The 24221-nt window shown below is 44.1% G+C and overlaps 1 protein-coding gene across 1 annotated transcript; it reads left to right on the top strand.

The window, feature by feature from the left end:
• The first annotated feature begins 371 nt into the window (after positions 1 to 371).
• On the top strand, positions 372 to 19187 carry C1H3orf38 (chromosome 1 C3orf38 homolog). Its single transcript, XM_074998659.1, has 3 exons — positions 372 to 565; positions 10342 to 10562; positions 13640 to 19187. The coding sequence occupies exons 1-3, from the start codon at positions 442 to 444 to the stop codon at positions 14243 to 14245; spliced, it is 951 nt and encodes a 316-aa protein (XP_074854760.1). The 5' UTR covers positions 372 to 441; the 3' UTR covers positions 14246 to 19187.
• Positions 19188 to 24221: the final 5034 nt, after the last annotated feature.

Below are 24221 nucleotides of genomic sequence, written 5' to 3'. Positions count from 1 at the left end.
CGTGGGTGGCAGGAGGGCCCCTGGGTGCGCGTCACCCTGGCCCTGGGCATCAGCTGCCCCTGTCTGGGATAGGGCTGAAGTCTCTGCCTTGACTCCGGCCCCAGACGTTTCAATGACGCACTTCCAATCTCCCTAGGCCCCGCTGCTCCCGCCCCCCGCTCCTAAAGCATCAGGGCCCCGCCCCCCTGTCAGCGCGAGAGCTTGATGGACTTGCAGGGTCGGGGCTCAGGACGGGGGCGGAACTCTAGTGCCGGGTGGGGCCTGTTTCCGGCCGGGACCCGATAGCTGTGGCCCCTCCACGGCTCACGCGGGTCTGTTTACGGCTGCGCACGCAGGAGTCTCGCCTCTTCCGGGGGTGGGCGGTTCGTTGTCAGGGTTGCGCGGGCTGAGCCGAGCCGGGCGGGACTGCGGCCCGGAGGCGGCTGCCGCGGCGGGGGGGCGATGGGGCTGAGCGAGCGGGAGCAGGCCGGGTGCCGAGCCCTGCTGGAGCTGCTGGCCACGGACGAGCTGATGGCGCTCGTGGACACCATCACCAACCGCCTAGTGCTGCCGGAGAACCGACAAGGTGGGGCGGGGACGCTTGGGCCTGTGTGGTCGGGAGGGGGCGGAGCTTAGCATTAGCCCCGCCCTGCCGTGGGGTGAGGGCCTCTGCGGGAGGCTGCGTGTGTCCCTGGGCCCCCACCGGTGCCGCGTCCCGGGGCTTAGTATCCAGGCCTGGCCGCTGCTCAGTGCTCGCTTCCCGGGGGCGGGGCCTGCCGCTGCCGCTGAACGATTATTAGCGGCCAGCTATTGGTCCAGCCTGGCTGCCCCCTTCGCCTCCGTGCTACGGGAGTAACCCGTGAAGTGTCCCGAGCTTCGTGCCCTCGGTTGCTTCGCGGCCCTCAGAAACCTAAAGGACCCTGCGAGAGCAAAGGGCGGGGCAGGGCGGGGGCGACACGTGCGTGGTTTCTCTGACGCGCATTGTTACTCAGGCGGTAACTTCGTTCAGTTCATTAAGTACTCGCAGTCAGGGGCCTGTGCAAACGCAGGGCAGTATTTAAATAGGACACTGGGGGCGGGGCGTTTCTAGATTTTTTTTTTTTCGTTTTACGAGTGGGGTTTTGCTGTTATCTTTAAAGAACGTAACGTAATCACTCTTCTTGATTAGGCAAATGCTGTAGTTTTTTGTAGCTCGCAGATCACACTGTCTATGAGCTCCCGAGTTGATTTGATTGCATCCCTGTTTAGAAGGGTTTTTTCCACCCTCTTCCTGGATCTTTTTGTGGGTTATGTATGTTTTGACACCCAGACAGCATCAGTACTCCGTTATGCCTGGCTCTTTACACAAGCTGGAGAGATGTTAGCTGCCAAAAGCAGCTTTCACTAAGTAAAATATTTTCTTTCCTGTGAGGGGCATTCTGACTTTTGAACAAAGTACTAAAATAATCACAGAATGCCTAGTATCTTTGAACTACAACTACTGTCAAACATCCAAGCTTTTTCATCTGTTATGAAGCAGGATGTTTTTCATGTAAGTTCAAGCCCTTTAAAAGTGGGGGTTAGGGTAAGGAGCAGGTGTTCATTGCAACTTAACGCTATCAGTTAGCGCTGTTGCTGGCATGAGTAACTTTTTGCTCTCAGTTGGAAAAACTTGCAAAGTCAGGTGGTGAATAAATCTTTAATATTTTGGTATTGTACATTTATACTTTAATCAAGCTTCACACTTATAGAGGGCTCATCCCACTGAACTGTATTCTGTTTAATGCTGTCAGAATCACTGTCTAAGTTCTGATTCTAGAAATCTGCATTGCAGACATGGGAGGTAGAACATTTTCTTTTTCATTCCCAGTTGGGGTTTAGAGAACTGGCAGTTAACTGAACAGTTACATTTTGTAAACTAATAAAATGTAAATATGGGACTCATTGTGGACAAGCAGGTATAAGAAGGAAATCACACTGTTCTAATTTTTTTTTTACAGTAGCCTCAAATAAAAGAGAGGCTAGTAAAATAATTGTTTAGAAACTCTCTGTTCACAATGACCATAAAAGGCCAACAGTTTTGTTAAATTCTCCTATCCTCTTCAGCCTTGTACCTTTATTGCTTATTTCTGGGAAAACAGGAACCTTGCACTATATTCTGAATGACATCAGATCCAGGTTTAGACAGATTTGCTTCAAGTGATCAAGTGCAGAAGGCATATGAGGGAAGGAAGTTTGGGGTATCAAGAGCTAAATAAGTTAGGTCAAAGCCTACTTAAATATTAACGCACACTAAGTTAGCCAATGCAACTCAGGGAACATGCAAAGGGCGGCCTTTTTCTGAACTGTATTGGCTCCTGTGTTCTGCCATAGCTGGAGTTTCCAAGTTGCTTGAAAGTGTAGCTTCATGCTGATAGTGGTGAGACCAATATCCAAAAATGGCTATTCTTCGAGTGATTGGTCATGGGCATTCCAAGTTGGGTGTGTGCTGGTGCGTGTCCAGTTGTCAGAAAGCTTTTTGGCTTAACCGGTAGCCATGGGATCTGAGGGGGCCACTATGGCGACCAATATATGCACTGTTGGACCCACCCCCCACTCAGTTCCTTCTTGCTTTGCTGCCCCTTGTTAGAGTGCATGGGCTCGCACTCTCTGATTGTTAGCTAGTAGCCTTGTTTATAGTGTAAATAGTGTGTAGTGTTGAGTAGTTATATGTTATGTTCCTGAGAGAGCCAGGTTTTAAAACCTGTTCTGAATGTGGGAAACATATGCCCAAGAGTGATCCCCACTCAACTTGTTTGAATTGTTTGGGTGAAGGACATCTAGGAGAGAGTTGCTCCATCTGTAAGACTTTTAAGCCAAGGACTTTAAAAGACAGGGTGCAATGTCTTAAGTTTCTGCTGATGAAGGTGGCCTTGCAGCCTCATGGTGAGGGATTGCTCATTGGTTTGAGCATTGGCCTGCTAAACCCGGGGTTATGAGCTCAATCCTTGAGGAGGCCATTTAGGGCTTGTGGCAAATAGATGTCAGGGATGGTGCTTGGTCTTGTCAAGAGAGCATTATAGAAGCTAATCAGATTGGTCAGGTGGGACTTGCCCTTGGTGAATCCATGTTAACTACTATTGATCAGTTTCCCCACTTCCAAGTTCTCAAAAATGGATTCCTTGAGGATCCCTTCCATTATTTTCCCAGGGATTGAAGTAAGGCTGACTGGTCTTTAGTTCCTTGGGTTGTCCTTCTTTCCTTTTTCAAAGATGGGCACTACGTTTGCCTTTTTCCAATCACCTGGACTCTCTTCCAATCTCCAAGAGTCTTCAAAGATAATGGCCAAAGGCTGGGCTATGACGTCTGCCAAGTCCCTCAGTACTCTTGGGTGCATTAAATCCAGATCCATGGATTTGTGTACATCTAGTTTTTCTAAGTAGCTCTTAACTGGTTCCTTCCCCACCCGGGGCTGCTCTCCACCTTTCTGTGTTGTCTAGCATTGTAGTGTGGGAGCTGTCCTTGTCCATGAAGACTGAGGCAAAAAAAGCATTGAGTACTTCAGCTTTCCTTACATCATCTGTCACTGTGTTACATCTCTCATCCAGTAACAGCCCCACACCTTCCCTGATAACCCTCTTATTGTAATGTGCCTGTAGAAGCCGTTCTTGTTACCCTTCACAACCCCTTGCCAGCTGCAGTTCCATTTGAGCTTTTGCTGTCCTGATTACTGCCTGGCATTTTCCAGCCTTATAGGTATACTCCTCCTTAGTCATCAGTCCAAGCTTCCACTTCTTTTATGCATCCTTTTTTTGAGTTTAAGCTGACCAAGGATTTCCCTGTTAAGCCAAGCTTATTGCCTGCCATATTTGCATTTCTTACTGTGCAGTGAGATTATCTGTTCCTGTGTCTTCAGCAAGAGTTCTTCAAAATATTGGCAGTTCGGTTGAACTCTTTTGCCCTTCATCTTTGTTTCCCAGGGGATTCTGCCCATCAGTACCCTCAGGGATTTGAAGTCTGCCCTTTTGAAATCAAGGGTCTGTATATTACTGCTCACCTTTCTTCCTTTTGAAAGGATCCCGAAATCTACCATCTCACGATCACTGCAGCCCGTGTTGCCATCCACTTCTGTTTCTCCTACTAGTTATTCCTTTTGTGAGCAGCAAGTCAAGTTGTGAATTGTCCCTGGTCTGTTCCATCAACACTTGTACCAGGAAGTTATCCCCAGCATTGTCCAGAAACTTCCTGGGTTGTCTCTGTGTTGCTGTATTGGTCTCCTCACAAATGTCTGGACAATTACAGTCTCCCATGAGAACCAGAGTCTATGATTTGGAAGCTTCCCTTAGCTGTCTGAAGAAATCCTTATCTACCTCATCTCCCTGATCTGGCAGTCTATAGCAGACACCAGCTACAACATCACCTCTAAGCTTAATCGAAAGACACTCAACTGGATTTTCTCACCGCTTATACTGGAGCTCTGAGCAAGCATAATGCTGTCTCACATACAGTGCAACTCCTCCTCCTTTTCTCTGCTGTGTGTCCTTCCTAAATACTCTTCCATGACTGTGCTCCAGTTATGCGAATCATCTCACCAAGTCTCTGTTATTCCAACCACTTCATACTACTTAGACTGTGTCAGGGCCTCTGCTTTCCCCTGTTTGTTTCCCAGGCTTCTTGCATTTGTGTACAAGCACCTTAAAGAAGTGGCTGATTGGCCCACTTTCTCCTCTTCACCAAGGAATCCTATTTTGTTTTACCCTACTTCTTCCCCACTTACCTCAGGGCTTGTGTTGCTCTCCCCCAACAAACCTAGTTTAAAGCTCTTGTCACCAGGTTTGCAAGCCTGCCCACAAAGATGCTCTTTCCTCTCTCTCTTAGGTGGATCTCATCTGTTCCTAGCAGTTCTAGTTCCTGAAACAGAATCCCATGGTCAAAGAAACCAGATCCTTCTCTCCTGCACCACCAACTTAACCACACATTTACCTCAGCGATTCAATGATCTCTACCTGGACCCCTTCCTTCCACAGGGAGGGTAGATGAGAGCACCATTTGTGCTCCATATTCCTTGAGCTTTCTTCCTAGGATTATATAATCTGCAGTGATCCTATCAAGGTCGCTCTTGGCTGTATCAGTTCCTGCATGGAGAAGTAGGAAGGGGCAATAGTCTGTGGGTTTGATTTTTTTTTTTTGAAGAAATTCTCTAACAACCTGGATTCTGGCTCCTGGCAAGCCGCAAACTGGCTGGGATTCTTGGTCCGGATAGATAGATAGATGACTCTGTTCCTCTTAGGAGGGAGTCCCTGACCACCAGCATCTGTCTTCTACTCTTAGGAGTGGTGATCATAGAACCCCCATCCCTAGGACTGTGCTTCCCATCCCTTACAGTCCATGGGGTCATCTTCTGATCCATTCCCTGTGAGGTATCTGCCCCAGCTATTTCCACCATATCACTTCTTTAGAAAGGCTGAAAGTGATGGCTTATCTTCACTGAAGTTGGAGAGATCCGAATTGGTTTTCTTCTCCTGGAGGTACCATGGTTACCGTTATCTTCCTTTTTTGAACAACCTGCTGTTCCTGGAGTACTAAATAGTGGCTTCTATCCAGAAGGTCTTCACCTCCTCTGATGGTCCTGAGGGTTGACCTCTGCACCTCAAGTCCTCTAACCTTCTCTTTCAAAATGACAACCAGCTTGCACTTGGGACATACAAAGTCTTTTTATTGGCATGGGCCCTATCTGGATGGTTAGCTGAGCAATGGGTGGTCTTGGGATCAAGTGCATCAGCATGTGCAGCTGATCTGTCGGACACTTGTCAGTCTTAGCCTATTGATCAACAAGGCAAAGTCAGTGTTGATCCCCTCTCAGGCAGTGGAATTTGTGGGGGCCTTGTTGGATGCCACATGTGCCAGAGCCTATCTGCCTGTCATCTGATTTTAGTCCATGGGGGCCAGTATCTGTGACCTCATCAAGGTCCCCACCACGAAGGTCAAGTGCTCTCTAAGGCTGCTGAGTCACATGGCAGCTTGTACTTTTGTAGTCCAGCTCGTCAGGTTGCATATGTGTCCTCAACAGCCCTGGCTGGCCTCGGTGTACTGCCTTGTCAGAGACCACATAGATTCAGTGAGCGTGGTGCCACCGCAGGTCCTATTGACCTTGCGCTTATGGCTAGATGACCAAGTGCTCTGTGCAGGAGTTCCTGTCAAGCCCCTGCAACCCTTTCTCTCCTTGTGCTCTGCACTTAGGCTCTGTGGAGCAGAGCAGACCTCCAACTCCATATAAACGTTTGGGAACTCGGGGGGCCTTAGGCTCGCCTGTGAGGTGTTTGGAGGCAGTTTATTGGGGCATTGCTTGTCGGTGAGCACAGACAACATGACAGCAGTGCACTATATAAAAAAAGAGTGGGGTGCACTGTCTTCTACCCTGTGTCATGAGGTTCTGAGGCTCTGGAAGGTCAGCATCTTGCATCATGTCCTTTTGCAGGCTCATTACCGGGAGTTCACAAGTCATTAGTGGACTGGCTCAGCAGGACCTCTTCATGGAGCATGAGTGCATGCTACACCCAGATGTGCTGCAACCAATTTTCCAACAGTGGGATCATCCCCCACATGGATCTGTTTGCCTCACACCTCAATGTGAAGTGCTAGACGTTTTGCTCTTACCAGAAGCAGAGTCCAGGGCTCCAGGCGGATGCCATCAGCATTCCCTGGTCAGGCCCAATGCTATATGCTTTTCCTCCAGTTTCATTGATCTGCATTTCTGCAAGGTCCTCCTCAGAATTCAGATGGATCGGGCATCGGTCATTATGGTAGCCCCAGCATAGGCCTGCCAACAGTGGTACTCAGCCCTCCTGCATATGTTGGTCTGCAAGCCAGTACCGCTTTTGCTAAGGCCGGACCTGTTGACTCAGCAGGAGGGATGACTGCAGCATCCCAACCTCCAGTTGCTGCACCTAATGGCCTGAAAGCTTCATGGCTAAGAGAGATGTAGCTATCCTGCTCAGAGCCTGTAAAGGAGGAATTATTAAACAGTAGAAAACCCTCCACAAGGGTAACCAATGTGGCCACGTGGGAAAGGTTTTCTGTTTGGGTGGCTCAGAAAGAGCTCTCTCCTTCGCAGGCCTGTGTTCCATTCATTTTAGACTATCTGTGGTACTTTGCTCAGGAGGGGCTGTCCTTATCCTCTGTTAAGGTGCATTTGGCAGCCGTTTCTGCCTTTCACCCAGGTCCTGGATTATCTTCAGTGTTCTCAGACCCAGTGGTAAAAAGGTTTATGAGAGGTTTTGAAAGGGTCAAACCACAAGTTTGGGCCCCGTTGCTAGTGTGAGACCTGTAATTTGGTGCTGGTTAAGCTCGTGGGACCCCCTTTGAGCCCCTTGCTTCTTGTTCCCTGCTGTTTCTAAGTTACAAACAGTATTTCTGGTGTTCCGTCACTTCTGTCAGGACATTGATGGTGGATCCACTCTGGTGTTCTACAAGGACAAGGTTAGACTGAGGCCACATCTGGCGTTCTTACTGAAGGTGATCTCCTCTTTCCATGTCAACCAGGATATCTCTCTGCTGCCAGTCTTTTTTACCCAAAACTTCATGCCTCTTCTAGGGAACAGAGTTTACATACCTAAGGTGTTTGAAGGGCTTTTGCCGCCTTTATGGACAAGACTATGCCTTTTAGGAAAACACGGCAACTGTGACAGTAGCTGACAGGATGAAGGGCCTCCCAGTCTCCTCCTGCAGATTTCCTCCTGGGTAGTGACTTCCACTAAAGAGTGTTATAAGCTCGCAGGGGTTCCCCCACCTCCCCTGATCAGAGCTCACTCTAGCAGAGTGCACACATCTTCAGCAGTGTATCTAGCCCATGGCCCTATCCAGGATATCTGCAGGGAGGCCACTTGGTCATCAGTGCACACATTCACAGCATGTTATTCAGTGACGCAGAGCGTAAGAGATGATGCTGTGATGCATAGTACTGTTTTACAGTTGTTCCAGGGTCCAACCCCCACCTCCTAGACAATTGGCTTGTATTCACCCACCTTGGAATGCACATGAGCAATCGCTCAAGGAAGACAGTTACCTGTTCTGTAACTGGTGTTCTTCGAGTTGTTGCTCATGCCCATTCCAGAACCACTTCCCCACTGTCAGAGTAGCCATAAAGAAGGAACTGAGTGGTGGTGGTGGTGGTGGGGTGTCAAGTCGTGTCAAATGGTGCATATGTTAGTCGCCATATCGGCACCGCTCCACAGGGCGCCACACTGACCCTATGGCTACCGGCTAAGGCAAAAAGCTTTCCAGCAACTGGGCGTGCACTGGACATGAGCAACACATCTCAAAGAACACCAGTTACGGAACTGGTAACTGTCTCTTCTTTTTCACAATCTCAAATTAATCCCCTTTGCAGTCAGTGGACATCCAGAAGGAACTACAGTCTCCAGAAAGACGCTCTGCTTCTGCTTGCATACATGACTATTATATGCTGAGGTTTGAGACAATGGAGCTTTTATATCCAGGTTGCTTCCACAGCCTATAAATAGCGCCCTACCAAATAGTCAGCTGTGAAAAATGTCGGACTGTGAAATCTGGTGTCTCTCAGTGAAATGGGGTTGGCAGGGGCGGGGTGGTGTCACAATATTTCCACCCTTCTCTGCTGCCTTCAGAGCGGGGCTGCCAGAGAAAGATGTCTTTACTGGGTGCTGTTAGCCGGTGGCCAAGGATGTTTGGTGAGGTGCCAGCTATGCCCGTTTTATACCATCCGTGACTTTAACCGCTAGGACGCACTGTCCCTTCGCGGCGGGCAGCCCGGGCTAGGCTGACGGATGCCCCAAGGTCCTAAACACCTGTGACTTTAACTACTAGAGCTCAGAGCCCCTTCGCAGTGGTCAGTCAACACTGACTGACAGGTGCCCCAATGGCAGGACTAAGAGCCTTTCCACACCCATGACTTTAACTGCTAGAGCTCAGAGCCCCTTCGCGGTGGGCAGTCAGGATTGACTGACAGGCGCCCCAAGAGTTTGCCCCGTGGAGGCGGCACAACTCAACGCTAGGCTCTTAGTACTCTCACCTAATGGCCAGGCTTTATAGCCAAAACGGCTGAGGTTCTTTAATTGTGTTGGCTGCTTTACAGTAAACCAGAGAAACAAGTCAGGCTTATGCACAAACGGTTACCAAAATTTATTAAACTAGATTCTAATCATGTGGTTACAAAATTGCTAGTGCCTACTTATTTAAATGTATAGATGTTACACACACAAACAAGTTACAAAACTGAAGCCACGATCCCAAAGAAAGACAACAAAGTATAGAGCTCTATTTCAAAATATGTGTACACTAAAGATAGGAGATCAGGTGTGGGTGCTTCTTACCCTCCTTGCATCTCTCGATTCCAGCGGTGCCAAGCCAGGATCGGTCACTCAATTCCGCGGAAAGACGAATAAGGGACAAGGCTTAGGGACCCTTTTAGCTGCAGAAGCCTTGGGAGGCTGTCACTTATCTGACCAGCAGATAGATAGTGAAAAGCACTCAAAAATCATGGTGCTGTAGGTCCCATACTTATACCTCTGTACTCCTTTATTCTCTTTCTCCTTTCTTATGCCAAATTGGGGCTGGTCTGTCTGGGCAACGCCAGCTCTCGCAAGAGTAGTTTACACTTGCAAGGGAGAGAAACAATAAGTTTCGACTACTGGACATTCCTTTTTTAGGGTAAATATTTTCCCCCCTAGGATGTTGGTGTGTGTGCATCACGTTATTTAGTAGGGGCTAAGAGCCATGTCTGTCACAGCTTCTCTGTCTGCTGTGAGCCTAATCGTTGTATATGTTCCCAGAGGCACATTGTAGCAGCACACTTGTGCTTCTCACAGCTTCAAAGGCTGTGCTGGAATTTATGTTAAGTGCCCTGTTGTTTTGGCTCCCTTGTGTTCCCAGCAATGCTGGTCTGAGAGGGGGCTGGCTGCCTGGCTACAGGTGCCCAGTTCTCGCCCAGTTCTCACCCACTTCCAGCAGCTGCCCTTGAAAAGAAAGAATGGCATGGTATAGTATTGCTACCCTTCCATTTGCGCTGCTGCCTGCAGAGCTGGGTAGCTCCAGTGTGGCAGTTGCTGGCAGTTTTGGTTTGAATTCAACTGACTTTGAGATCTTCAATTTGGCTCCCAAACTAGAAGCTTAGTTACCGGTTAAGCTCTAGTTTCAGCTAGTGAGGCCTGATGGAAGGATCAGTCTCTGTCAGGCCTTTGAGGCAACAGATATTTTTCAGAATTTTTCGTATAGCTTGTTGAATGTCTTAATTATATTTTTCTGAGTTTGATGCTGGTCATCAGTGAGAACAATGTTCAAGTTTAAATGTGTATGTTAGTCTGAAAATGAACGGATTGGTTTCCTAGTGAGAAAAGCCATTGCTGACTTAGCTTTCTTTGTTTCCAGAAGCCATTCATGCAATTTTAGTTTACAGTCAAAGTGTAGAAGAGCTCTTGAAACGAAGAAAAGTCTATCGAGAAATAATTTTTAAATACTTGGCAATGCAAGGAGTTGTGGTGCCACCTTGTTCTGAAAAACACCAGCTTGTTCATTTGGCAAAGCAATATTGGAGTGGGCAGCTGACAGATAGTGTTGCAAAGACTGAGGATATTAAAGCAGATAAACAGGTGAGTTCTGTGTTCTAAAGGATCTAAGAATATTGCCTGTATGGTACATCTATTGTTTAAGTTCATTGATCTTTTAATGTTTTCCAGACAAACTAAAATGCTTGTATTCTCCTGTGTTTTTGGTGGAACTGAAATTTTTCTTGGTTTAAAAGTTTCACTTAAGAAAAAAATTATCCTTTCATCTTTGCACATCTGAATCTTGTATCTAGGAAAAAATGATCTTCATTCATCAGTGTCTGAGTACTCCCTTAAAATGTTTGTGCCTTCTTCATGACCACTGACTTTGAAGAACTGTTTTATGATCTAACTATTCATTGCAATTCAGAGTCTAGATAATTCTAAAGATGAATATGTGCCTGCTACAAAGTTACTGGCCATGAAAAGCCCGTAAAATTCATGATTTCAAATGTTATGAAAACAAAAAAGCTGTCATGTAGCACTTTAAAGACTAACACAGTAATTTAGTAGGTGATGAACAGACTGCTATGGCTATGATCTGAAGAAGTGGGTCTGTCTCATGAAAGCTCATCAGCTAATAAATTATTTTGTTAGTCTGTGTTCTATCAAAACCAAAAAGCAGTCATGTAGCAGTTTAAAGACTAACATGGCAACCTCTCTGTGACTATTCAAATGTTATGAAAGTTTAGTGTCTGTTGGGAAAATAAACTGTGGCATTTGTTTGTTTGAGATACCTTTCTCTCACTTTGCCCAGCACCAAAATAACTCTTCTGACCTGAGCTCTCAAATAACAGGTTCCCATGACAAATGATTTAGGTGCTCCAATATCTGTAAACATTTTGCAAGCTGCCTTCCTTTCCTTTCTCTTCCCAGTACTTTGGAAAGGGGAGCGTGAAATGCGCAATGGATGGCAAAAAACTTTAGTGAAACTTTAGGGCAGTGTTAGTCCTGTACTTCTGAATATGATGTGACCTAGATGCCCTTCATTAGCAAGAGGCTTGTGGGTGATCTGAACTTCTGCCTAATCGTATCTTGCGAAAATATTTAATTATTTTTCTGGCCCTGGTGCTTCTAACTCCAGGTTCCCATAATTACTGTGAATCAATTTTGTGACTCAAACATAATGGACCCCACCCAATCATCAGAGAGCTCTGTATCTACTGATTTGCAGCTTGGTTGACTCATACCCTTGAGGGAAGCAATTTATGTAAAAATGCTACAGTTTAAGTGGCAAAAATATGCCTGCTGTTGTGCAAAACCATCATTGTCCCTAGGGAGTTTAGTCTAAAAGACAGACCCAGAAGACAGGACATGCTAAAGAACCTAGTTTTTCTGTTGTTTCAGCAATGTGGCATTTTGTAAGGGTTATGACTCTGTCCTGGAAGCTTTCTATAAACCACAAAGAGCAAAAACAACTTTGCATATTTCAAGTGAAGGATATATACATTAAAAATAAAAGTGAGTAAAATACTCCAGAAATTCAGCTAGAATGGGAAATTCACCTATGCTTTATGTTCAGTCTTCTCCTTCCATTTACCCCTTGCAGCAAGAGTAGGTGTGAGTAGTCATAGTATCACGAATCTGGAGATTATACTTAATCTAAAATACGAAATTCAGACACACAAATCTATGTTATCCATACTTGATTCCAGAAATTAATGATCAGGCGCTTAGAAGAGTCTTAGTTTAACTTTCTTCGGACTTCACCTACTTTTAAGGAATGCTGTTAGTTGGCAAGTACCAAAAGATGTGAGTGAGTGGTGTTGGTGTCTCAACAAATACAGATAAAACAAATTGGCAGTTCTGTAGATCTAATTCTGGTTTGTAACGGGAGACTTAACCTCGCTTAGCGAGAACTTACTGGGAAATTAAGGATCTCTTTGTCACAAAGTTGTCAGCAAATAACTCAGTTGGAAAAGCAGCCAGTATTGCAAGGAAAAGTAAAGTGTGTGTCCCTAAAAACAAAGTTGATTTGAAGGGTGCACCAGTAAGAAGGGTAGTTCAGAATCTTTGACTTATCAGTCCTGGACCTCTTTTTAGAGGTGGGAAAGATGCCAAGTATTTGGTCACTTTCTGGGATTTGGGCACTTTTCTTTTCGAAATATGGTGAAGATCAGACTCCTCTTACATAGGTGACCAGACAGTTATTCCAGTGATGTTGAGTTTCTGTCACTAACCAAACCAATCTAGGTTCAAACGGGTAACACCTAGTGGTGACAGGTTTTATATATTTCAGTTTTGTCTGGGTTACTGACCTGTTTTTTTTTTTTTTTTTTTAAACAATTTCTACTGCCATTGGTTGAAATTTCTGCTAGGTTCTGATACACTCCAGCAGCTTCAATCAAAGGCAAGGCATGCAAAAATAACTAATATTGCTCAGGATTGGTTGTTTCCACCTGGCCATTTGAGGATCCGTAGCATAAAGGAAGCTTGCAGTACCTGTGAAAATGCATAAAACAAAGTAGACATTGATGTTAGAGTTAGCGTGGCCACCTTCAATATGAGAATTGCTACCATTGCTCCCAAGAAAATGGGGATGTTTGAGGAAAACCTCTATCTTAAGCCATTTGAATCTGTATCTTATGTTGGTTTGACAGGTTAGTCCTGTAATCTTAGGTTTGAAGTGTAAATCTTAACAGGAATATGCTTTATGCAGACAGCTACTTTTTACCCAACGAGACTAAATTGTAGTCTTTAGAAGCAGTGTGAAAAATCATGGCACCACTGAAACGAATGGCAGAAGTGCCACTGATATAAATTGAGCTAAGATTTCATCCAGAGTTGTTTTGAGCTTACATGTCAAGCCAGATTTAAGTTCCTTTCTCATTTCTAGTAGAAATACTTGAAGTAATTTATTTTTAAGGAGACTGTTTGAGTTTTCTGGATAGCCACTATGGAAAACATGCAGAATTATATAAGAGGTTTAGGTTTGGTTCTTTGCTTTATTCCTTCTCAAACATTCTGTATGGGGGAAAAAATCAGGAATGCGCAGAACAAGAAGCAAAAGCTGAGCACAGCAAATCTCTTGAGCTATATTAAAGACTGATGTATAGTAAGTAGCAAGCTTCTAAGAAAAATGTTTGTTTTTTGTTTTTCTTTTTTTCCCCTTTTGATTCCAGAAAAATGAACAGAGACAAAAGCATCAGGAAGAGAATGATTGGAACAGCCTAGGAAAAGAATTCTGTCAGTGGTTCTTTGAACTGCTGAACTCTCAGCATCCTTTAGGGAGACAGTCCAAAGAACAGTGGGGACCACAGCATTTCTGGGAGGATGTCAAACTGAAATTTTGTTACAACACACTGGAAAAAAACATGGAAGAATATGTTGGTGCAGAACTGGTGAGCCTCCGTTTACTTTCATTGGTGAAAGAAGAGTATCTCTTCCTGAACCCCAACTTGGGTGCCGGTGGACTCAAATGTGTAATTTCTCCACATGGGTTAGTAGTGGTGGCAGTAGCTGGAACAGTACATAGAGGCAACATTTGCTTGGGTATTTTTGAACAAATCTTTGGACTCATTCGCTGTCCAGTTAGAGAGAATACCTGGAAAATAAAACTAGTGAATCTTAAAATAGTTGGAGAAAATGCTCTGGAGCCTGGGACACAATTGCAGAAGCCTTCCATAAAATATGAATCAAATGAACTGCAAGAACTATATGACGGAAAAGAACTGAGCTTAATTGAACCTCAAATTCTGAGCAATGTGTGTACGGACTTGGGGGAATAACAATTGTTTGAAAAACAATACAGCACGCGTAGTGCGTACTTGAACATCTAAATGATTTCATATTTGTGGTGGTTTGTTTCTTGAGTGAAATTTGGCTAAGTTGATTGCAAGCCAAAATAATAACTGAAATACACTTAGAGACCCGCTCCTTTTGGGTACCGGTCCTCCATACAAACACTGAATGTGTGGCGTGAACTTCCCTCTCTGTCATTAAGTTGAGTCCTTCACTAAGAAATAGAGAACTTAATAAGATGAGGTGGAGAAGCTAGCTCTGCAGCTGCTAGTGTTTTGCCTGTTCTGAATTAATAGTTAATTTCCCAGTAATGTCATTTTATTTTTCATTTTCCAGTAACATTTACCTCACCTCTGCAATTAAAAAATAAATAAGGTTGCCATTTCTGCCCTGACTCTCTGGAGGATTAAGGGGTTAATGTTAGACTTCAGTCAAGCAATAGATGTGTCACAAAGCAGGTACTTTTTAATAGGGTAATTGCTTTGTGTGCTGCTTACATGTGGTCCTTCCTGTACATTCTCTGAAAATCAACAATTGTCCATTTGCTTCAGATGTATTAAACTGGCTGTCAGGTTTTTTTTTCCTGTTAAGCTCTCTCATACGTTGCCACAAGTAATAGCAATGCAGAGATTAAACGAAAAGTAGAACTACACTTCTGTTTTTTATTAGTGTGTTTAAACATAACACCCAAGATCAGTGTCTTCTTTACTTGATGTAAATATTTGACAGATATTTGTCTACTCTTTTCATTGTCTAATAATTCCTTCCAGTTCTCGTGGTGGTTCTGACGTGGAAGAAAACTTGTATTTTTCAACAAGTGCTTACAATGGTGGTGTAAAACTATTTAAAAAAACAAATGGAGACAAAAGGTAAGTATGGTGCCTAGAAATAGCTCCCAAACTCACTTTTGAGAATCAGCTGACTTCTAGTTGTCACTTCAACAGCTGAGTGAAGGACACTGCTTGAGCTATTGTTTCCTAGTGAATTGTTGAGATACTGAGGGCTTTCTCATCTACAACTTTCTAATTAAGGATGCAAGCTAACTTTTTTTCTTAAATTTCTGGGAAGCGGTTTTCTTTCTTTGTGTGTGTGATCTACTAGTTTCAAGTTGAGTGGTAGTAATTCATCTCAAAGGTGGGGAACGTCTCTATGTGCCTGTGATTTAGGCTTTTGGCATCAAGAGAAGTAAATAACTGTAAGTTAAAGACAGTGTCTTTTTCAATTGTATAGAGCGGCTACCTCACTGAATAGTAATTAAAGCAAATTTCTGGTCTCTGTAGAAGTATAGAGTACATGTGTTCTAGGGGTATAAAATCCTGTTTTCATTGGCTTACTGGCTGAATACTAGGTTTAACCAGTTAACCAATTTATATGGGTAAGGTTCTGGGGTGGGGGGGTGAGCAGCTCCCCTGCTGCAAACAGACTTCTCTGGCCAACTGGAGCAACCCCTACCCCCACCCCCATGGCATGCTGGGGACTGGGGCCACTCTGGCCCAGGTAGAACATTGCTGCCTTGGGTGGGGGCACTTCAGTGCAGCTGTAGCAGGCCCGGTTTTTGGTGGTCCAGGGTATGCTGCAGGGTGAATCCTTGACAGGCTATGAGCAGGGGTGCTCCAGCACATTTGGAGCAGCCCCTGTTCATGGCAGCCTCGTCAGCAGCTCCTACCCTGTTGGGCTGCCACGGATTGGGCTGTCCTTCCCCATGTGGAGCACCCCCACCTACAGTGGCCCTGGGGGACTAGAGCAACCCTCTGCTCACTGTGGGCGCGGAGCTGCTCCAGCCCATACCAGTTAATCATAACCAGTAAATTCCATCCATTTAGAACGAGGCTTACTGGTTATACTTGAACATCACTAATGTGTTCACATAACACAAATTTTACCAAAAAAAGGTATTTCTAAACATACATTAATATGAACGTGACTTCATGAACCCTTGCTAAATTAAAGCATGAGTTCCAGCATAATTTTATGAACTGCCTTTACTCACATCTGCAGAAAGTGCATTAAACTGCAGAAGAGATGAATACAGCCAAATGGAACATCTACACTGAATTAATGTTTAATAGTTAAGTTTGTTTAAACTACCTTTTAGCGAGGATGTACAAAATCCTCTTTAATCACATAAGCATTTTATGCTCACCTTCTGGTGTATGACATTTTTTCCCCCTCGAAGAGGAAGGAAGGGGAAAAGCAGAGAGCATTACTATTGTACAAATTTGAGGAGGGAGTTGATGCCTTTATTTTCTTCCTGCGTTGCCCTGTCTGGTGCTAGATTTCCCCAAGCTCTGCAAAAAGATGGTTAGTAAAGCTGAAGATGAGGTGAAATACGTGTTGGCTGTCTCAAGTGGCTCACGAACATGGGTGCCAAACTAAGCAAAAACTGTTACAGATGAAGGCACCAACCCCAAACTGGTTGTGTAGATTTCACCAACTGAGTTTCAAGTGTGAATTCCTCAAGCATTGTAACTGCCTTAATATGATACTATGATCTGTCTTGCAGTTAAACATGCCTTTGTCATAGATGTCTACTGATTCCAAAAATCACAATATTCAGGTTAATTTCAGCTCTTTGGTACCTTCCGTCTTTCACCAAAGGTACTGCTTGTAGCCAATCTTGTGATAAACTAAAAATTTATTGACTCAGAAAAGAAAATGATTTACAAGTTCAAAGCTTGTAAATGTACACAAGTGAGTTACAGGCTTAGGTTTGAAAAGGTAATAGAAGATGCTGTTTTATGTGAGCTCTACATGCCTTTTGAGGCTAATCCAAGCTAAACAGTGTGCAGATCCCTTGCTTAAGCTAAACACTATTGCCTGCTTCAAAGTGGTATGGTTCTTTCACATCAGGTATTTTTATTCTCTTCCCTCTTGGAAGTCATACTATGATGATTGTGTACATCTCCTCTCTGAGTATGGGGGAAGCTATAAATAAAGTCTTGGTCACTGATTGTTCCACAACAGTTTGTCTGATATCTATAGCAATCTACTATTTTGGGCCAGGCAATGACTTTTTTGTGGCTATTATGTGTGAAATAGTAATTTGTTTCTCTCCTGGCTCTGGTGCTTTCCAGTTCCATAGTAAACACTTGAACATTCCATTGTAAGATGGGAAACAAATGTTATAAGAAAGATCAATACATGCAGCAGCTCCCAAACATTTCATAAAGTTCAAATGCAATGTGTCATCTTCTAAAGTTAACTATTTTATTAGTGCTAGCATATGGGTGAATCAGACAGTGTTCTAGTTGTGTATTTTCAGTGTTTTAGTGTGGCCCAGGAGCCTTGGCGTGAGCTGGCACCTGGTCTGCCAGAGTGTCAGTGAGTTTTGCCCCAAAAGCAGTGGTTTAGTAAGTGCACAATTCAGTTGAAAAATTTGTTTAATTTAGCATTTCAATTAAAAGTGAAAAATTCAAAGATTATTGGTTTATTTTCCTGATTATGACACATCTGTGCTCAGAGGCTGTTACATTTCCCACTGTCACTGTGCACTTTCGTTATGTGCTGCCATTACTATTTACATATGGTAGTGTAGGTTGAATCTTTCTGGCCTGGCATGTTTTTAGTTAGCCGTATGACCTCTTAGTGTGGGTGAGGTCGTGTTTCCCGTGGTCCCATAAAGTTTGTTTCCAGCCAGCAGTCCTGGCTCCGTATTCTGTGCTGTTATGTAGATGTAATTTACCCCTAAATGTTTTCGAAGAGCCCAGTAAGCTGTAGCAGTGTTGATAATGTTGTTAGACAATATTAACTTCTCATGCTTCAGCAAATTCTCTGGTTTGGCACCAGTCTGGTCCCACGGGTGCTGGACTAGAGAGGTTCAACCTTTATTAAAATCACTCTTACCATAGAGGGAAGGTGAAATACTGATTAAATGATGTAATATTTGTACCAGCAAAATACCTGTTATCCCTGAGTGGTTCATCAAAGATTGTAACAGTTTGAAATAGCAGTTGACCTGGATGTGATTATCATTATACTGTATTAATTTCATTGTTCTTGAATTACATTAGAATGTGATAAGAAGTTGGCAATGAATTGGCAAATACTAGGATGCGCTATGAGCAAAGACGACCTACACTTGGTGTTTGTTCAGTTTTCAAATGTCAGAACTATTAAGAAAGATAGGCTCAATGTGCAGTAGGGATAACAGTTGTGCTGTATTCTTCATTCTTCTCCTCTTTGCAGGGAGATCAGGCATACTTGAGTAGTAGACCCCTCCCACCCCCCTGCTTTTTACAGAATGCATAATGGTATTTTGGTGACACCTTGTGGCTGTTTCTGTGTGTGCTTGTATTTCTGGGTCATCTTAAATCCTCTGCACTGACATTATCAAAAGAAATGCACTTGGCTTCTCGCTAGGAGTAAACATTCTGTTCTATCCTTTCAATATGTCAATGATCCAAATACCTGATAGCTCTACCCTAATCAGAAGGAATGGGTGGAGGTAAGCCACCTGCTGTTTGGTAAAATCGTAACATTATCTCACTGTTTTGAAGAGCTGCCCTTCCTTTCTGGTCAAAAAAGTCAAGCTATGATAATCAAGAAGCTCATATTGTTGCTAGGATCATGCAGGAAAATGTTATCTGTGATGGCTGCCTGGCAACCAAAGACATTTCTTAAACTCCAATTCCTGGTAGGTTAGAGGGTCAGTACTGAATGTAAGGAACTGTGATGCCAATTGAACAGAATAAATATTCCTTTACCTGCTTACTTCAGTGAATGCAGATCTTAATTGTTTCGCAAACGAAATTGAAAGAGGAATTGCTTTCAGATACCTGATACTGTTTATAGTTGTGATGGTGCCAGTGTTTTAAGTAGAAATATTCAAGCCCACTTAAGAATAAAACATACTATCACATTTACGATAGATGTGACATTCCATTCCATTTTGTTTTTAAGACTGTAGATAGGGTTGCCAACTTTCCGCCTGCACAAACCACATATCCAGGGCCCTGCCCCCTCCCTACTCAATCCATCTCCCTCTCCCTGTCACTCCCTTGCCCCTACCCTCACTTTCAGTGAACTGGAGTGGATGTGGGAGGGGGGTGAAGGCTCCAACTGGACATGTGGGCTATTGGGTGGGATGATGGATTTGGGGAGTGGGGGCTGCAGGAGAGAGAGAGAGAGTGGGGTGGGAAGTAAATCCAGACTGAGGCAGAAGGTGGGGGTGAAGGGTCCTGGGGTGCTTATCAGGGCTCTTGGAAGTGGCTACCAGGTCCCTGCAGCTCCAAGGTTCATGATGTACAAGCAGTGAGGCTTCGTTCACTGTCCTTGCACGTACAAGTACTACCCTTGCAGCTGTCATTGGTTGTGATTCTAAGCCAATGGGAACCATGGGGGTGGTGTCTGATGGTGTGAGGGCAGTTCTGCAAAGCCTCTCTGATCACCCCTGAGCCTATGTGCCTTAGGCACCAGCTAGTGGATTGGTCCAGGAGCTACATGCAGCCATGGCAAGCAGGGCATCTGCTTTAGAATTGGGCTCTCCCACTGCACTGCCAGCTGGTCTTTTGGTGATGCTGTTGGCACATGTGCAAGATCCACCAGAGTCCCTTTTTGACCAGGCCTTTCAGCTGAAAACTGGATGCCTGGGAACTTTAACTGTAGCCTTCAGTTTAACCATGAGCTAGTGGGTTCTGTCCTCCAAAGGCCTATTTAATGTGAGAGAAGGTAGTATGTAGATTTAGTGCTGTAGCCCATAATAATGTAGTGATTGTTAATCTGTGGCCTTCTGGAGTGTTGAACACTTCAGTGGTTTGCAGGGGACTGTGGTCAGTAGAACCTCCTCCTGTTCCTTTGCAGCCTGAGTTGCATTGAAAGCTGCTATTTTGCTAAATACTTTGCAATGATAATCTGTATTTATAGCAGCTAATACTTTTTTATGTAGCAGCAGCTGTAGTTGCAATCACAAATGGGAGGTTAGATGGTGCATAAGAGGAATTGAAACTGCACCGAGAGAGAAACCCCCAAGGCACTCTTGGCATTACCCTGTGCACTGAAGGTGGTGTGACTGACAGCAAGAATGGTGCATGTTTGATTATTTGGGTCTAGCACTGCATATGCATTGTGTGGGAGGGGCCAAATTAAGGTTGCAAAGGCTACAACATTTCTCATGTCTTAACTTTTGAATGCTTGAGTTTGCAATTACCAAAATATTGTTTAACAAAGTGAGTGAGAAGGAGGAAATGGAACTTTTTTAAATTTTGTACTGGCTGAATCTGAATGGATTTCATGGAAAGAAGCAAAGGCTCTTCTTTAGTGCAAGGGCTTCCTACCTGTTAAATTCAAAAGGACTACTGCAAACAATGAAATGTGTTGAAGTTCCTCCAAAAAAAAAAATTCAGTAATTAGTGGGAAGTGATAGGCAATCAAAATGTAAGGCACACTAGCAATGTGCTAGTTACCTGCACAATTGCACGTGTGTGTATGTAAATTTTTTTTTTTAAATGTGGGACAAATATTTCATGTAAGGAGGAGGCTGCTAGGTACATATTCATGGAGCTGCATAGGGATTTGGCTGTGAAATTGCTAGTTACCATAGATTACTGAGAGAGTTGCTGGGAAAAACCTATGCTGCTATTTCAGCATCCCAGAGTATGCTAGTGGAATAAGGTAGCATTGGGCATTTTCCTGTGAGGTAGCACAGTTCAGATCAAGCACATCAAAGCTATCACATCTATGTAGCTTTGCCAGTGGGTATAGAAGATTGTTCATCCCCCAAGCTAGGTTGGGTGTGAGTCACACCAGTGTGAAGTTTTTTCCAGAGTTGATGCAACCAGCAGGATTGACACCTCTCCCGGGCCCCTGGGCAAGGCAGGAGAACACAGGGTTCTGCACACCCCTCCCCCGCATAGGGGCAATGCCTCTGGAAGAAGGGGTGGTGATAGGGGCAGCCAGTCCTCAACACGGTCAGGACTGCAGCACACTCCTCCCTTCCCACAGGCCTCAGCACTGTGATTTAGATGGCCCAGGACTCTGGCCACCACCCCTGCTGCTGCAGTAGCAGTGGCCAGGAACTCTGGGCCTTTTTGTATTGCCCCCAGGACTTGTGCAGTTGCTGCCTCCCCTCCTTCACATTGGCAGGCCTGGATGCAGCATCCTGGTGGTGTTCTGTTTGCATCGCTAGTCTGAAATGTTTGTGTGTCACGGCAGAGAGATGTATGTAGTCTTGAGGGGAACTGTGCGATTGTTGCATTTGGAACAATAATAAAATTCCCCTAGGACTGGTGTGTGTAGCAATGCTAACATTGGTGCTTCAGGATGGTCTTGTCCTGCAGCATTGTTTTATTCTGAAATACTTCCTTTACCTTTTATTGAATTAAAAATGTCATTGACTACTATAACAGTAAAAGGTACACAATAAAACTTCCATTTTACAAGCATTGTTGTTACAAACAGTTACAGAACCTGTTTTTTTTCTGACTAGGGAAGGGCAAGGGAAATCACATAATTTTCCTTATGTAGATAATGGTCCCACCATGTTTTTGATGCCTTAAACATATTGAAAATTACTTCGCAGTGGTTGAAAGACAAGTGGTGTAATGCACCCTAGGCTCTGTACTTACTTTAATTCTGAGATGTTCAATTTTATGAACTTTTCCATTTTCATGAATGCCTCAAACTTCATGTAATCTGCATAAGAGGAAGTCTACTGTGCTTGCTAGCAAAAGTCTGACGTTCCATCCTTATAAAATTTGCAGATGATACCAAGCTGAGAGGGGTTGCAACTGAAGAAATGGTCTGAAGTAAACAGGATGAAATTCAATAAGGACAGATAAGTTATTCCATTCAGGAAGAAATATTCAGTTGTACACATACAAAATCAGAAATGACCGTGTAACAAGGGGTACTGTGGAAGGTGTGGGGAGAAGGTAAAACTTGCTCACAGCTAAATATGTATCAATAGTGTAACACTGACTCCGCCCCCCAATCCCCCCCCCCCCCCCCCAAGAAAGTGCTGGGAAAAATTAGCAGGAGCTTTTTAAGCAACACAAAGTAGCTTTTCTCTACTCCACACTGTTAGGGCTTAAATGGAGTATTGTGTCTACTTCTGGATGTCACATTTGAGGAAGGATGTGGACAAATCAGAAGAGGTCCAGGGACGAGCAACAAAAATGACTAAAGATCTAGACAACATCACCTAATGAGGGAAGACTGGAAAAAATTACTTTTGTTTAGTCTGGAAAAGAGAAGCCTGTGACAGGACATGTTAACAGTATTGAAGTACCTAAAATGTTGCTACAAGGTAGAGGGAGAAAAATTGTTAACTTCTCCAGATGGGACAAGCAAGGGGCTTAAATTGCAGAAGGCGTGATTCTATTTGGACATTAAGAAAAACTTCTATGGAGTTGAGCACTGCACAAGTTGTCAAGGAGGGCTGTGGAAGCTTCATTAAGAGCAGGTTAAACAAACTCTTCTTCAGGATGGTCTTGAAGATTATGTATAGGTCTGGCTTTAGTGCAAGGGACTGGACTAGAAGACCTCATCAGATCCCTTCCAGGCCCACAGTGCCAAGAGTCTGTGGATGTCACAGCTCCAAGTGGGATTCCCTAGCTGACTGCCCCCTAGACTGCTGTGAGGGGAATCCATTTCTGCATCCCTGCAAATTTTAACTGTATAGTGTCTGACTAGAGCCCCAGATGTCTGCCTGCTCTTATTTCCTTAAGCAGTCTTGGAATGCAGATCCTCTTTCTTGCAGTCCTCTGCCCAGGCCCTGGGAGCAGTGCTGACTGAGAGCTCCTTGTAGTTTAAACACACCCTGTCCCAGAAGCCCAAAGATTTAATTTTTGCACTGTTTAATTCTCCCGAAGGGCACCTGTATGTGCTACATCTAACACATTTAGGCACTTTACACCTGTTCCTCTTCATGCAATCATTAATATGTATGATATCTCTTACTCTAGCTCACCCTTCCCTTGCAAATGCTTGATGGACTATTTGCGTTCAGCTAGACAGCCAGTGCCTCCATCTACTTCACCTTCCACCCCTTGCTTCCCACAGTTCCTGCAGCAGCTTCCCTTCTCTAGAACTGGTGAAAATAGGCAGAGAAAGTGAATTAAGCATTTTCTACCTCTAAGTTTCTAGTCTCCTCAGTCAAGTGACCACCTGGTCAGTCTCAAGAGATGACCATAAAGTCCCAGCAGCTGACTTCATTACTTGGTAACTCAGTCGCCTCCCAACTCATTTTCCCTGGTCAGGGAAACCCATTTATCTAGAGTATTTTTCATTTCATGGGTTGCTCACTAAAAATCAATGACTGTTTTGCTATCCTTTTGATACCAACCTATGGTATCAATGAGCTCGATCAGACAAACAATCACGTAAAAAAGAATCTAATACATGTGGGATGGGAAGACAAATAATCAGAGGCAAATCTTTAAAATGCTTCTACACAAATGCTAGAAGTCTGACTAATAAGATGGGTGAACTAGAGTACACTGTATTAAAGGAGGAAATTGACATAATAGGCATCACAGAAACCTGGTGGAATGAAGACAATGTATGGAACACAGTCATACCAGGATATAAAATATATCAGAAGTATAGAATGGGCCACCTGGGTGGCGGAGTGGCACTGTATGTGAAAGATAATGTAGAATCAAATGAAATAAGAATTCTAAATGAATCAAACTTTTCCCTAGAATCACTATGGATGGTAATTCCAAGCTTACTAAGAATATAACAGTAGGGATATATTATAGACCACCCGATCAGGACAGTGATAGTGATGTTGAAATGCTAAGGGAGATTAGAGAGGCTACCAAAATAAAACACTCAATAGTAATGGGGGATTTCAATTATCCCCATATTGACTGGGTACATGTTACATCAGGACAAGATGCAGAAATAAGATTTCTCAATGCTGTTAATAACTGCTGCTTGGAGCAGCTGGTACGGGAACTCCCAAGGGGAGAGAGAATTCTTGATTTATTACTGAGTGGAGTGCAGGATCAGGTCCATGCGGTC

This window comes from Carettochelys insculpta, chromosome 1 (assembly GCF_033958435.1).
Source record: "Carettochelys insculpta isolate YL-2023 chromosome 1, ASM3395843v1, whole genome shotgun sequence".
In the NCBI taxonomy this organism is placed as follows: Eukaryota; Metazoa; Chordata; order Testudines; family Carettochelyidae; genus Carettochelys; species Carettochelys insculpta.
The sequence above is the reverse complement of the archived record's forward strand: the minus strand, read 5'-3'. Positions and strand labels throughout refer to the sequence as shown.

Bases quoted from the DNA above. Each gene is read 5' to 3' on its own strand.
- C1H3orf38 (XM_074998659.1), top strand. From the start codon at position 442: ATGGGGCTGAGCGAGCGGGAGCAGGCCGGGTGCCGAGCCCTGCTGGAG. The intron at 566-10,341 runs GTGGGGCGGGGA...CTTTGTTTCCAG, and splicing joins GCTGCCGGAGAACCGACAAG to AAGCCATTCATGCAATTTTA. The intron at 10,563-13,639 runs GTGAGTTCTGTG...TTTTGATTCCAG, and splicing joins ATATTAAAGCAGATAAACAG to AAAAATGAACAGAGACAAAA.